Below are 15,938 nucleotides of genomic sequence, written 5' to 3'. Positions count from 1 at the left end.
TACCCTCCTCTTTGCCCCTCCTCTCTCTCTGCCCCCTCTCTTCCTACTCCATTTCGCTCTCCCTCTCTCGCTCTCTCGCTCTCTCCCTCTCCACAACATTGCGGGGAGAGAAGCGCTGCTAGGGAGATGCCCCCGCCCCCCGCCCCGTTCCTCCCCCCTCCTCGCTGGCTCGGATTCGGATACCAGAGACGCAAGCGTCGGAGCTCAGGTTAAATACATTCTGTCTGCATTGTTTCAATAAAACGCGCGCACCAGTCGCACTAAGTTCCCAAAGACATCGATCTGTTGACGTCGATCAAACTTGCCAAAACGGCAATAAAAAAAATAGGGGTGCGTGGTAAATTCGAGATGCTGTGTTGTTTTAATTCGCGAAAAAAAATAGAGTCGATGGCATATTTGCTTCCCTCTCCAGCAGCTCAGATTATTTTGTTTAAACGCAGGCTAATTATTGTTGTTAGAGCCTTAAAAGACAGGGGCACCGCACAGTTCACTAGACAAACCGAAATATTTAGAAAGCGACTCACGATGCCGGGAGAATCAAAGGGCCTAGTGTGCGTGTGTGTGCCCGCGTGTGCACACGCGTGTGTCTGTGTGTTCCTGTTTGCATGCGTGTCTGTGTTTGTCTGTGGGGTAGTGCAGCGGTTAGCGCGCTGCTCTACGAACCCAGCGAACCGAGCTAGATTTGCGCTAATGGAATACCTGGTGTGGTGTGTAAACATCGCCACTCGAGAGACAAAGGCGGCCGTTCGTGGTGCTGTTCACCGACCCCTTCGTGTACCGTGCCAGCTAGCTAACAGCACTTGCCCCAACAGTCTGTTAAGGCTACCCGGGGGATCTTTGTCTTTGTTGTCTGTGTGGTGTCTGTGCGCATGAGATTGGTTTCCCCGTTTGATTGAAAACAGTCTTGGCAGTAAACACACTCTAAAAGGGAATGCCTTTTTTATTTTTGCAGAACTACGGAGTAAAAATATTCACGAGAGGCCATTCCATGTAAAAAGTTACGATTGCATTCAATTATTAATAGAAACACTGCTTCCTCGCTTTTTCGTGGCAAATGCTCCGACTGGACGAACGCACCCCGCTTATCGCGCTCACGCTCCTGAAATAACGATAACATCAGAGGACAGGACTCGCCGCATTTTATTTTGAAGCCAAAATCTCCCTGCACATTTTCCTGGACGATGTAGAAACACAAATTCCATCTTGAAACGGCGAAATAACGCGGCACACTCTCCCCCACAACCACCTCCAACTCCACCAGCGAGCGCGAGGCTTTTTTTCCCAGGCGAATGCTCAATGCGATCTGAAAGCCCGAATCCTCCACTTAAGCTTCGGAAAACTAGACTAAAAACTGTATACAAATACTTGTTGCTTATGTCACCAGCTGTATATCGTCCTTTTTTTCCAGAAGCGACCTGGCCACCACAAATGATAGCTTAACAAAGTGGCTTATCGCGTGGGCATTTATAACGGCCAAATACACTGAACGCGAGATTTTGTTTCTAAATGTGGATGGGGAAAAAAGCGGAGGATCCGGAGGGAACAAATCCACGCGACCACGGGGAGAGAGAGAGACACCACAAACTCCTGAACATACAGCAGCAGGCGTCAGGGTCGGGATCGAACTAACGACCTCCTGTATACCAGGCGAGGTAGTTAACATCTCTTAGCCACCGCGGAAGAGGCGTCATTGTCGGTGTTTAACACGTAGGCTTTCGCGACCAATATCCATAATAAAGGTTAGATCGCGTAAATATATTTAAAATCTATTTAAAATATATTAAAACATTTACGCGATCTAACCCAACAAAAAAACTATGTTATGGTTGTCTGTGCTGTTTGCGGAGAGCGCCTCCGTGCCAAATCAGGACTCGCTGTGTTTTTTTGTGTGTGTTTGCGCACACACGGTGACTGAAAGCAGACCCCTGATGTAACGTGCTCGCCGTACACACATGCACCACGCCACGAGCCTTCGCTGCGGACTTGCGTTGGTCATGGCCAATGGCAGCTTTAGCGCAGGGCACCCGTGGCGACGGCGGGGGGGGGGGGGGGTTGTTTGTGGGTCCCGGCACGCGGGTCGTCTGCACGCGAACGCCGTTCTTCTTCCCTTTCTTCTTCTTCTTCATCTGCTCTTTATTTTTCTTCTCCATCTTCGTCGTCTTCTGCTCCACCTTCTTCTCCATCTTCTTCGTCGTCTTCTTCGTCGTCTTAGTCTCCGTCTTCTTCTTCTTCTTCTACTTCTGCTCCCACTTCTTCTTCTTCTTCTTCCCGAGAAACCAGGGCGGCGGCGGCGGCAGCGGCGGGGGGGGGGGGGCGGGACTGGGCTGGCTTCTGTGCCCGCGTCTTCCCATGGGAGGAGAGGCGCGGCTCTTTGAAGATGATATCGCGAGCGCCGCATCGAACATCTCGCCTGCATGCGCGCGCGCGCGCGTGCGTGCGTGCGTGTGTTTCAGTATCACACTAGCGAGTCGTGTCAGGTGTCGCGTGCTCTTCCCCCCTCCACCCCCCCCCCCCCCCCACCACCACCACGCTATTGGCAGCTCGCATGACAGGTTTTGGAGCTCAGAAGCATTGGCGCACAAAACGCGAACGCTTATTAAAGGGCGGTGCTCCAGCGCGCATCACGCAGGCCCGCAGCCAGTGGCATAAAACACTTTAAAGTGACATCTCGTGGTATTACCTCTAAATCATCGTAAACCGAGAGAAAAGTTGATTGCGGTGTGTTATGCGAGACGCCCTTATAAAAGGGCGATCCCTCGCTGCTGCGTGTAAACGTATGCCCCGCGTTCGTTTAGCTGCTGATGTGAATGTATAGAGCATGCAAACGGAAGCTTACGCGCATATTAATTATTGTCCGTCGCGTCGAGTCCACGATCGCATGAAGTCGTTTGGCCGCATCGCAGAGGCACGGAAACCTTGCGACGCAATTCGTAATGCTGAAAGTGAACTCGCACGCGGGCCTCACGCTCAACCGCACGCACGCGGCCCGCGTTCTGCTGGCGCTGAACCGGTGATGGCTGAGCCCTTCGTGTGGTCCCGTGTTATGGCATCACGGGTGGCAACTGACGGGTGGCGAACCTGGACTCCCCGTTACCCTGGGGGCTGCAGCGCACCACAGACCCAACGTCTAAACTAAAAACTCGAAACATTTTTGTTTTATTTTACCAGGTGCAGCCCCACTGAGCTATATGTGGCTCCTGTTCAGAAGCGACTTGACCACAAATGATCGCCCACTGCGGACATTTATATCAGCCAAAAACTCTAACCGGATGTTGATTCTAAATGTGGAGGGGGGAAGAAAAAAAAACATAACCCGAGGAAAAATCCACGCGACCACCGGGAGAGAGACACCGCAAACTCCAAATATACAGCATGCATGCGTCAGGGTCGGGATCAAGTTCGAACCCACAACCTCCTGTATACCAGGCGAGGTAGTTAACATCTCGCCAGTCGTGGCGCCCTGTGGCAGCACGTTGTTGACATGCGGGCGGAGTTGGTGTCAGGCGGTAGGCACGTGCGTTCTCCACGTGCACCACGCAGCCTCGCCAACTCGTCACCTCGCTTCGTGCGGGAAGAGAAACTCACGGATGACGTCTCGTTCAAAACCCACGACGGCAACAACCCCCAACGGGTGACTTCACTCGGGTTCCCGTTACTGCGGAACGGCGTTATTGTCGCAAGGGAGCCGATGGCCCAGATTCCCTGGGGAATTCCCCGCTTTGATGCTGCTGCTGCTGCTCGTGGGGACATCTCCACGTCTCCTCCAAAAGTCCGACGGAAGGGAAAAAGCGCATTCGCCGAGGAGAAAATGAGATCCGCGCTCTTTTGCAACGTCTTAGGAAGGCGTCAGCGAGCGCCGTGGTGGTGGTGGTGGTGGTGGAAGCGTTCGTGGGTACACCGACTCAATGGAACAGATCACCTGGCATTCCTTATCTCTGCATAGCGGTGCAATTTTATTTTTTTAATGCTCGACCGTCCTCTTGGCCATCCACACGCGCCCACAAGCAGAACATGTGCAGGCATTGCTCTGCTGCGGCGCTCGACTATTGCTTTAAACTGTAACGTTGTTGTTGTTGTTTACCGTAGTCAAGGGACAACGATGTTGAAAGAGAGCGTGTGTGTGTGTGTGCCCCCTACCAACAAGAACTGGCAGATCAGCAGTATTTATTGAAGGCGCATGACTCTGCTGATGAGCTGCAGAAGGGCGAACCCGGCTCGGTGTTTGTGTCTTTAATCAAATGCTGCTGCTGCTGCTGCTCAATTCAAGCCGGTTATTCCGATGGGCCTAGATGTTAAACGGTTTTAAATTCTACGTTAACGATGTAGATCGATCAGAGGTTGATTTGGAGTATGTAATAACACCTCGACATAAGACGTGCTATTCCCCCCCCCCCCCCCCCCCCATCGACGGTGCTCTCTGCAATACAATAACAGCGACACTGCCGCGGTCATTCCTGGCACGATCTGTCGCCCAGCACGCGATTCGGTCGCTATCCGCATGATCACGAGCGGGGACTTTTTCCAAGAAGGAGACACGAGGGTGTACATCTCAAAGGCAAGATAGACGGCTACAAATCCCCCATCCTGGCGGAATATAAAAAAAAAAATTAATCACATTTTTATGCTTATATAATTTCCTATAATTATCGCGTGAGTACGATGGTTGCCTGCCTTGTGGGATCAGTGACAATTGTAGTGCTACAGAATTCACGCAGAGCAACGCACTCTCACAACACACTACACACACACCACACGCACCACGCACACACACCACACACACCACACACACACCACACACACTACACACACACCACACACACCACGCACACACACCACACACCCCACACACACCACACACACACACACTGCACACACACCACACACACCACACACACACTACACAAACATCACACACACCACACACACACCACACATACCACACACACCACACACACACTACACATACACCACACACACCACACATACCACACACACCACACACACACACCACACACACCACACACACACTACACAAACATCACACACACCACACACACCACACATACCACACACACCACACCACACACACACTACACACACACCACACACACCACACACACCACACACACACACCACACATACCACACACCACACACACACCACACACACACACCACGCACACACACCACACACACCACACACACACCACACACACACACACTTCACACACACCACACACACACATCACACATACCACACATACCACACACACCACACACACCACACACACACTACACAAACATGACACACACCACACACACACCACACACACACCGCACTCTCACAACACACTACACACACACCACACACCACACACACACACCACACACACCACACACACCACGCACACACACCACACACACCACACACACACCACACACACACCACACACACACCACACACCACACACCCCACACTCACCACACACACACATCACACACACCACACACACAAACCACACACACCCACACCACACACACCACACACACCACACACCACACACACGAACCACACACACCACACACTCCACACACACAACGCACACACCACACACACCACATCACACACCACACACACCACACACACCCACACCACACACACCACACACATCACACACCACACACACGCACCACACACACCACACACACCACACACGCCACACACACACCACACACACCACACACACGCACCACACACACCACACACAGCACACACGCCACACACACACACACCACACACACACCACACACACAACACACACATACCACTCTCACAACACACACACAACACTCACACACCACACACACAACACACACATCACACTCTCACAACACACACCACACACACCACACACACACCACACCACACACACACCACACACACCACACACACCACACACACACCACACACACCACACACACACCACACACACCACACTCACACACTGCACTCTCACAACACACACAACACACACACCACACACACCCCACACACACCACACACACACACCACACACACACCACACACACCACACACACAACACACACACCACACACACCCCACACACACCACACACACCACACACACCACACACACCACACACACAACACACCACACACACCACACAACACACACACACACAACACACACCACACACAACACACACACCACACACCCCACTTTTACAACACACACACACCGCACTCTCACAACACACACAACACACACACCACACACACACCACATACACACACCACACACACCACACACACCCCACTTTCACAACACACACACCGCACTCTCACAACACACACACCACACACACCACACACACACACACTGCACTCTCACAACACACACACAACACACACACCACACACACATCACACTCTCACAACACACACACACACTGCACTCTCAAAACACACACAACATGCACACACTCCACTCTTCCAACACACACACACCATACACACACACACACACCACACACACACCCCACTCTCAAAACACACACACACCACACTCTCACAACACACACACAACACACACACTGCACTCTCACAACACACACACAACACACACAAACAACACACACACCACACACACACCATACACACCATACACACACCCCACTCTCAAAACACACACTCACGCCACACTCTCACAACACACACACCACACACACTGCACTCTCACAACACACACACAACACACACAAACAGCACACACAACACACACAAAAAACACACACAACACACACACAACACACACACACCTCGATGTGTAAACTATCAACGTGCCTGCACAAGGAGTTTACCAATCCCGCATTGTCACGGTGGCAATAAATAAACATTCCCTGGATATGACGAGTAAACGAACGGTGACGATTTGTAGCGAAATGACATTTCAAGAGATGCGTCTCTCTGGTGAGGTTTTTATTTTTAATGTTGCTTACCAGGTAAGGCCCACTGACCCGGATAGCAATTTTTTTTCAGAAGCCACCTGCCTCTCACAGATTATACCGCAATACGGCGGGGCAATCGCCTTCTAGAGAGTGGAAATTACCCGATGGTTCCTAAAAAAAAAAAATTCGTAATAATGAAGATTTACAGAGCCTAAAAGGCTCACTTGCACGAGAGCCTTGCTGCAATATCTGTCCAAAGAATCGCGTTGACGCCACCGTTTTGTGTCTCGCGTGACACGAACGGCGTAAGAGGTGAGGCCACGGCGAGAGGGGATGCACCGTCACCCACGCATCATTCGCGGGAATTGAGAGACTCGACAGTGAAAACCAAACGACGGCCCACGTACTGCAGGAAACCCACAGAGACGTCTACAAACCCATAGACGCCCATAGAGACCCGGTCAAACGTCGAGATTCAAAGGCTCCATAAAGACTCACAGAGGCACATAGAGTTGAACAGATACGCGTAGAGATCCCTTTTAAAGACAAGCCACGGAAGCGTGATTGTGGCCGTGCAGCCCAAAGTTTGGGAAATATTAGCAAACCACTGTAGTTTGCGCTCCATCAACGGAGGAGTAGGAACAGCAAAACTACACGAACTTCTGACGGCCTCTCGGCGTGGCCAGCAGACCTCGAAATGAGCATTTAGCTGCCGAACGTTTTGCTGTCGTCACGCGCAATAATAGAACGCCAACATTGATGTTTGACCGATTACATTAACGAGTGTTTTTTGCGCGATGCGAGGGGAGCGAATACAGAGTGCCCGGAGAAAGCACCACCGGCACCGTCACGCAATCGAGCGGCTTGAGAACTGCGCATTAACTCATCGGGCACGGCACTCTATAAAAACTATTTTTTTGTTATTTGACCAGGTAAGGCCCGCTGAGCAATATATAGCTCTTTTTCAGAAGCGATCTGGCCACAACGAATGATAGCTCGACAAAGTGGCGTATCGTCGTGTGTACATCTATAGCCGCCAAATACTCTAAACGCGTGACGTTGATTCTTAAAGTTAAAGGGGGGGGGGGGGGGGGAAACCGGAGGACCCGGATACAAATCCACGCGACCACGGGGAGAAAATTCAAACTCCAAATATCGAACCCACGACCTCCTGTATACCAGGCGAGGCAGATAACATCTCGCCACGGGGACGAACAGTCTTCCGTCACCATCGTCCGAGCGCGTGACCCGTAACGTTGAACCCGAATCAGCCGCGAGCCGATGTGCACGGGATGCGTCCGCTGGAGCGAAAATTAAAATGCAGAAGAGAATTTAACGGAGATGATGATGACGACGATCATGATACGGCTGACGTGATCGAGATCTGGCGATGCGCGCTGACAGCATCACGGCGCTGCTGCTGCTGCTGCTGCCTCATCTCTGCGAGGTTCTCGTCAAGGTTGAACTTCTTTCGCACCGTACGTAGCCAACCCTAGCTAATCGTAAAGGTGCGGGGGAAGGACAAAAATGTGTCAGCCTGCGTCTTCCCGTAGAGCTGCTCACCTCGCTGTGTCTATCTGACGAGGAGCTTGTCTCGCTGTGGATCAGCCTCCTAGAGGGTAGCCCCCCCCCCAGCCCCCAGCCCCCCCCCCCTCGTGTTCCCACCACCTCCAGCTTTCATCATCTCCACGCGAACCCACGCCGCTGGTCTGGGGAACAATTTCCCTTTCCTCGTTCGTGGACATAATATCCTCCCCGCGTAGCGGCACCACAAACGCTGTTTACATTTCCTATCTTAATGCTTCCTTTAACGGCCCCCCTCTTATTACACCAAGTGGGTCCCGTTTATTGCGAGCCGTAGCGACGTCTTGGCGGGCACGAACGCCCGTCGACAATTATTTACGACGAAATCGCCTACCGCCTCGCGTCGCATTTATCCTTCGATGACACCGCCAGTCCAGGCAGTGGCCCCTCTTTGTTGTTGTTGTTGTTGTTGCAGTTGTTGTTGTTGTTGTTGCGCCTCCACGTCCGGCGTCGTCGGCGCTTCGCTGACGCGCGGAAGGGCGACCCCGCATCGGAGCCTCGCGCAGGAGCTCAACGCGGACGCGAGCGGAGCGCAGCGCGCGCCCGTCATGAACTGAAAACTCGCCGTTCGCAGTGGTGACCCGGAGCCACCACCCCCCCCCCCCCCCCTCTCTCTCTCACCCCACCGCTTCACTCACCTGTGCAGAGGTGCCCGTTCGCTTCGGAGGACCCGGTGGCTCTGTTCGGAGCGGCAAGCACGAGGACGAGCAGAAGGAGCGGAGGCCGCGGCGCGGGTCGCACCACCATGCTGCTGCTGCTCCTTCTTCTTCTTCTTTAGCAGCAGCAGCGGCAGCGGCAGCAGCCAGCCGCGCCTCGCTCATCCGCGCCTCGGAAGAATGAGAACTCTCGCGCGTCGCTTCCCATCAATAGTCCGCGCCCTGGGGGCGCCCGGCGCGATCCGTCCCGCGGGGAGACATGGCCCGGGGGTTCGCGGGAGGGGGCGGGGGGTGGTGGCGAGGAGGTGAAGTCACAGTTCACAGCAGAGGAGGCGAGCCGAGGATGGCACGGGTCGCGCAATCTGCCTCGACTCTCGACGCGCAACTCATCCCCGGCGGCTACTGGCGCGGTGCGGCTCACTTGTGCGCAACCCTCATCACGCGCGTGGGACCCCCCATCTTCTTCCCCCGAGAGCCCCCCCCCCCCCGCCCCGCCACCTCCTTCCTCGATCCGCGGCCCGGCACGGCAAACACGACGAGGATGCGGTGCGATGGTGACCAGCGCACCCAGTTCGATCCCAGGCGATGGAGGCACCCGGGACAGGCGTGAGAGAGAGAGAGAGTGTGTGTGTGTGTGCGCACCCACAGCTGAGTGAGAGAGACCCAGCACAGCTGAGTGAGAGAGACCCAGCACAGGTGAGAGAGTGTGTGTGTGCACCCACAGCTGAGTGAGAGAGACCCAGCACAGGTGAGATAGTGTGTGTGTGTGTGCACCCACAGCTGAGTGAGAGGGACCCAGCACAGGTGAGAGAGAGAGAAACCCAGCACAGGTGAGTGAGAGAGACCCAGCACAGCTGAGTGAGAGAGACCCAGCACAGCTGAGTGAGAGAGACCCAGCACAGGTGAGAGAGAGAGAAACCCAGCACAGGTGAAAGAGAGTGTGTGTGTGTGTGCGCACCCACAGCTGAGAGAGAGAGAGAGACCCAGCACAGGTGAGTGAGAGAGACCCAGCACAGGTGAGAGAGAGAGAGAGACCCAGCACAGGTGAGTGAGAGAGACCCAGCACAGGTGAGAGAGAGACCCAGCACAGGTGAGAGAGAGAGAGAGACCCAGCACAGGTGAGAGAGAGAGACCCAGCACAGGTGAGTGAGAGAGACCCAGCACAGGTGAGAGAGAGAGAGACCCAGCACAGCTGAGTGAGAGAGACCCAGCACAGGTGAGAGAGAGAGACCCAGCACAGGTGAGTGAGAGAGACCCAGCACAGGTGAGAGAGAGAGACCCAGCACAGGTGAGTGAGAGAGACCCAGCACAGGTGAGAGAGAGAGAGACCCAGCACAGGTGAGTGAGAGAGACCCAGCACAGGTGAGAGAGAGAGACCCAGCACAGGTGAGAGAGAGAGAGACCCAGCACAGCTGAGAGAGAGAGACCCAGCACAGATGAGTTGGCCGGCCTTGCCTCTGCACCGCTGGGGTCGCTGTGGCTGCGCGCGACGCGGCGCGCTCGGGGTCGCGATCCGGGGCTCGGCCACTTGTAAGGGAGCGCCGGGGCCGCGGGCGCGTTTGAAGTTCGTCGGTGTCGTCATTGCGCCTTCGTACGAGAGGGGGTGGAGGAGGAGGGCGGTGGTGGTGGGAGGGGAGCGGCGGCGGCGGGGGGGGCCGTTGTGGCTGTGTCAGGGGGAGATGTCTCATCGATAAGAGTGGGGCGCGGGACTCCCGGCACCGGAGCAAGAGAGAGAGAGCGAGGGAGGGGCCACGGGGCCGTGCCCCCGCGTCGCGTCGCATTTCGCGAACACTCGGCGGTCTTCACTCGAGCGCGACCCGAACGTGAGCAGAGGGTTAACTTAGCGGGTCGCGAGGGGGGTGCGAGCGACACGTCCAGGTGACTTGGCGCGAGCGATCACGAGTGGGCGACTTTCCGCTTGTCGGTGGCTTCACGTGAATTGGGGGCGCGCGTAGGTGGCTTGACACGCGCAGGTGATTGACAGCGCGTCGCATAAGACGACACTCTCGTGTCAAAAGCCAAGAGAAAGTGCAACCAGACGTACGAGTTCACGTCTCCTTTTTATAAATGCGCAAAAAATCATCACCGCATCCAGGCTTGCAACCTGGATGCGTGGTGGTTAAGCAGCTCAATGCGCTGCGAACCCGGCCACCCGAGTTCAAATCCGGCTCACGGGCAACTCCAGTGACGATTATCTGAACCGGTCCTGGGCCTCTCTAAGGTCAACTCAGTCTCAAGCGAGTACCTCGTGCGATGTGTAAATATCGACAAAAAGGAGAGACAAAGGCGTGGCCGGGCGTTGTGCTGGCCACTCACCCCATCGCGTGCCGTGCCGGCCTTAATTGGTGCTCGCTAAGAGCCCTTGCCCCAAACAGCCCGTGAACCTGCACACCGATATGTGTGCCCGTGTTGTGTGCACCGAGCGCACCTGTGTACACGCGCGGCTGCGAATGACGCAGACGAATTGAACCTCCAGCCTTGGCACAAAAGGCCCAGTGGAGGCATTTCAATTAACCTCTGCCTATCGCCCAAAGGCCGGGGCGGGGGTGGGAGGGGGGAGGGAGGGGTGAGCCGCTCGCCACACGTGATTGTTTCTCACTGCCTAATGGCTATAATCAGGGGTGGGGGGCTCATTCATCTGCACGGGGGTGGGAGGTGCCACCGGGGGATGCCAGATGTGCGCCGGAGTATTGCCACGCGGGAGAGTGTCCGGACTTGATGTGCCGCTGTCGCCGGCTAAGCGGGACTGATATTGCCAGGTGCGCACAGAGCTCGTGCGGAGGAATCTGAAAATACCCGCAGCTGTAAATGGTCACCGCAGCAGCCGCGTAATCTATTGTCACGTGGAGCAATTATTTCCTCAAGTGTATAAAATTCACAGCGCTCACACACGCAACACGTGCACACATACATACATACACACATTATTAGCAGCAGAATAACACGTTGTGTTTTTGTCACAGAAATGGGCACATGCCAAGAGTGAAGAGTCATTATGAGTGGGCTGCTCGGTAATTATACTCGTCTCGTCTGTGTGATATGGCACTTGTCATTGCATGGGTGTTTGCAAATGTATCGTTCGAACCCAAAGGTAAAACATTGCTCATGTAACGATCGTCTTCATATGTCGTGCGGATATGAATTGAGTAGTGGCTACATACATTGTGGTCTTAAGTTGTGAATCAAAGTCCTGGCTTCAGAGGACACTGAGAGTTAATCCCGATCGTGCCGTCGAAGAATGCTTTCAGTGGACACGAGCTTACAAAGAGACCCATAGACTCACACAGAGACCCATATACTCACACAGAGACCCATAGACTCACACATAGACCCATAGACTCACACAGAGACCGATATACTCAAACAGAGACCCATAGACTCACACATAGACCCATAGACTCACACAGAGACCGATAGACTCACACAGAGACCCATAGACTCACAGAGACTGATAGACTCACACAGAGACCCATAGACTCACACATAGACCCATGGACTCACACAGAGATCCATAGACTCACACAGAGACCAATATACTTACACAGAGGCCCACAGACTCACTCAGAGACCCATAGACTCACACAGACCCACAGAGTCAAACAGAGAAGCAAAGACTCACACCACACAGAGAAACAGAGATTCACACAGAGAACTATAGTCTCGCACAGAGACAAATAGACTCACACAGAGAACTTTATGCTCACATAGAGACACATAGACTCACACAGAGACCCATAGACTCATACAGAGTCCCGTAGACTAACACATAGACCCATATATTCACACAGAGACCCATAGACTCACACGTAGACCCATAAACTCACACATAGACCCATAGACTCACACAGAGAACCATAGACTCACACTGAGACCCATAGACTCACTTAGAGACCAATAAACTCACACAGAAACACGTAGACTCACACAGAGACCCATAGACTCACACAGATAAGCATAGACTCACACAAATACCCATATACTCACACAGAGACCCATAGATGCACACAGAAGCATAGACTCACAGAGAGCCCATAGACTCATAAATAGACCCATAGACTCACACGGAGACCCATAGACTCACACATAGATCCATAGACTCACACATAGACCCGTAGACTCACACAGAGAACCATAGACTCACACACAGACAATTGACTCACGCACAGACCCATTGACTCACGCAGAGACCCATAGACTCACAGGGAACCACAGAGTCAACAGAGAATAATAGACACACCACACAAAGGACCAGAAATTAACATAGAGAACCATAGACTAAAATTTCGATTTAAAGCTTTTGTGACTACAGGTATTCATATTCAAGTCCACGCTGCGGCTTCGATCCTTGCGGAGATCCGTCTCACGGTCTCGCCGGTCAAGGAGGGAGTGGGGGTGCCGCTCGTGGACGACGACTCCGCCGCCATTTCACAGCAGGCAGGAGAGTGTCAACCCAGGGACAGGGTTGCCCTTGGCCATGGCACTCTGGTTGACCCCGTAGGCACGTGATCCGGAGTGTCCATAGAGAGGCCCCCAGGTGGGGGGGGGGGGGGGGGGCTATGGGGTGATCACGTGTCCGTGGAGAGCTCTCGAGAGGGATCGAGAGGGAGCTGGAACACTCGCGAAGGTGGGCGGGGCCGAGGGCGGAGCCGGCCCCGACCCGGGAGGATATAAGGTGGGTCCCTGGGAGGGACCAGGGTCACTTCGTTCTACAAGCTGGAAGCTCCACGTCCTACGTCTGAAGAGGCACAAACACATGGCCCGGGACCAAAGTGAGGTTCCGGTCTATCGTAGCCGTAACTCCTGTATGGTAGTGTAGTTATCTGGGTGGTCACCACCCTAGGCTGTATCTGGTAAAGGGCCAGTTACCCCTTTTGTATATACGTGTTGTGAAATAAATGTGTTGCGTCAGCGCGCAACCCGCCAAACTTGAAGATGCGCCGTCAGCGCCGATGGACATCCCGGATCTCCGCCGTCGCCTTCCTTTTATTGAAAAGTTTGCGGATACCAGTGGCGACTGGGTAGCCTTCAAGTGGCGGTTCTTCACGAACGCCGACTTGGCTGGATGGACGGAGGCAGAGGCACTGCGGGCGTTGCCTGCCGCCCTCGACGACGATGCCCTTGCGGCGTTTTTCACCATCCCGCCGCTGGAGAGGTCCACCCTTACTCAGGCTTTCGACCAGATGGCATCAATCGATGAGCCTCCAGCAAATACGCGCCACACGTTCGTCACGCGACGGAAGGGTGAAACCGAGTCAGCCCTCGCCTTCCGTAGCACGCTTTTGGCGCTGGAAAAACCCGCCTTCCCAAAAATGGACCACGATGGTGTCGAAGCGTTGGTCCTCGAGAGACTGTTGGCCTTGGCGAAAGTCCTCCACACCATTCTTCCAGCCAAAGATGATGAAATTTCGTCCCTCAAAATCGCTAAGTGCGTCCAGGCCCAGAAACTTCTACAACGGGACAGGGCTCAGGTGACGTGTGCTGCGTCCTGCATGGCGCCGGGGGCACCTAATGGAGTTGAGCCCATTTCCGCATGTGCGTCGACTCGGGGTGGAGGCGACCGGTATGACGCTGTGGCGCGGCGGACAGATGAGCAGCGGTGGCCAAGGTCGTCGTCTCGTTCCAGAAGCGGTCGTGTCATTTGCTTCAATTGCGGCCTGCCAGGGCACGTGTCATCGGGCTGCCGCGTACCATGACGGTGCGTCCCAGCACCACTGCCATCGTACGCTTCCCTACACCCTAAGGCGAGTTGTGACTCACTCCACACTCGACCCCTGGCTTCACCTCACCCATCTAGGCGGTTCGGTTCGCGTCCTGGTTGCGCATCGGTACGGGGGGGTCCTATAAGTAATCGTGATGTTCGTTCACTCCGACCGGATCAGTGGTCGGAGCTGGCCCATCGAGTGGTGGCTGCGACCGCGGGTTCGTCTGCCGTGCTTGGGTTTATCGAGGGTGTAGAAATAAGGATGTAAGTTGACACGGGTGCGTCGGCGACCATCATCTCGGAATGAATCTACTTATATTCTTCCCCCTAAGTGTCGGGCACTAGACCCCGTTGATGCAACGTGTTTCGCTGCTAACGGCGGCTCACTGGGCATTATTGGTCAGATAACGGCCGAGGTGGGCATCGCTGATGTTAAATTGTCGGGACATATTCTTGTTTCTACGTCCCTGGCTGTTCCATATTTACTTGGAACCGATTTCCTGGTAAGGATGCCCTTAAAAATCCGTTTTGACAGTGGATGCTTGGAATTGCCATCCTTGTCTCACATGGATGACTCGCTTGATGCGTTGGCGGGGGCATGGTTCTTTTCTGCCCTTGATCTCCGATCCGGGTTCTGGCAGTTGCCGCTTCACGATGCTTCAAAACCTAAGACGGCCTTTTGTACGCCGCAGGGATTGTTAGAATTTAATTGGCTTCCTATTGGGCTCAATTCCGCACAAGCCACGTTCCAACGTTTGATGGAACTGGTCCTAGTGGGCCTCCAATGGGATTTGCGCTTAATATATCTCGACGATGTAATCGTCTGCAGTCGCACTTTCGAGGACCATTTGGTCCGACTGTGTGCTGTCTTCCTCACAATGCATGCGGCTAAACTGAAATTTAAGCCACAGAAATGTCACCTTCTCCAGAAATCGGATCAGTATCTTGGCCACGTAGTTAACAAATCGGGTATTGCGACCAACCCAAAGAAAACTGCGTGCGTCTGAACTTGGCCGGCCCCCACCTCGGT

General features: G+C 54.1%; 1 protein-coding gene across 1 annotated transcript in view; it reads right to left on the bottom strand.

Annotated features, from left to right (window-relative positions):
• TSPEAR (thrombospondin type laminin G domain and EAR repeats) overlaps window positions 1-9,650 on the bottom strand; it is a 52,878-nt gene extending 43,228 nt beyond the window's left edge. The window contains exon 1 of the mRNA XM_032965375.2: window positions 9,190-9,650. Within this exon, the coding sequence (XP_032821266.2) occupies window positions 9,190-9,298 (109 nt within the window). The 5' untranslated portion in view covers window positions 9,299-9,650. The remainder of the gene's footprint in view (window positions 1-9,189) is intronic.
• Between the last annotated feature and the right edge of the window lie 6,288 nt (window positions 9,651-15,938).

This window comes from Petromyzon marinus, chromosome 34 (assembly GCF_048934315.1).
Source record: "Petromyzon marinus isolate PM22_M1 ecotype Great Lakes invasive population chromosome 34, UKy_Petmar_22M1.pri1.0, whole genome shotgun sequence".
NCBI lineage: Eukaryota > Metazoa > Chordata > Hyperoartia > Petromyzontiformes > Petromyzontidae > Petromyzon > Petromyzon marinus.
Note: the sequence above shows the minus strand (reverse complement) of the source record. Positions and strands in the feature narration are given on the sequence as shown.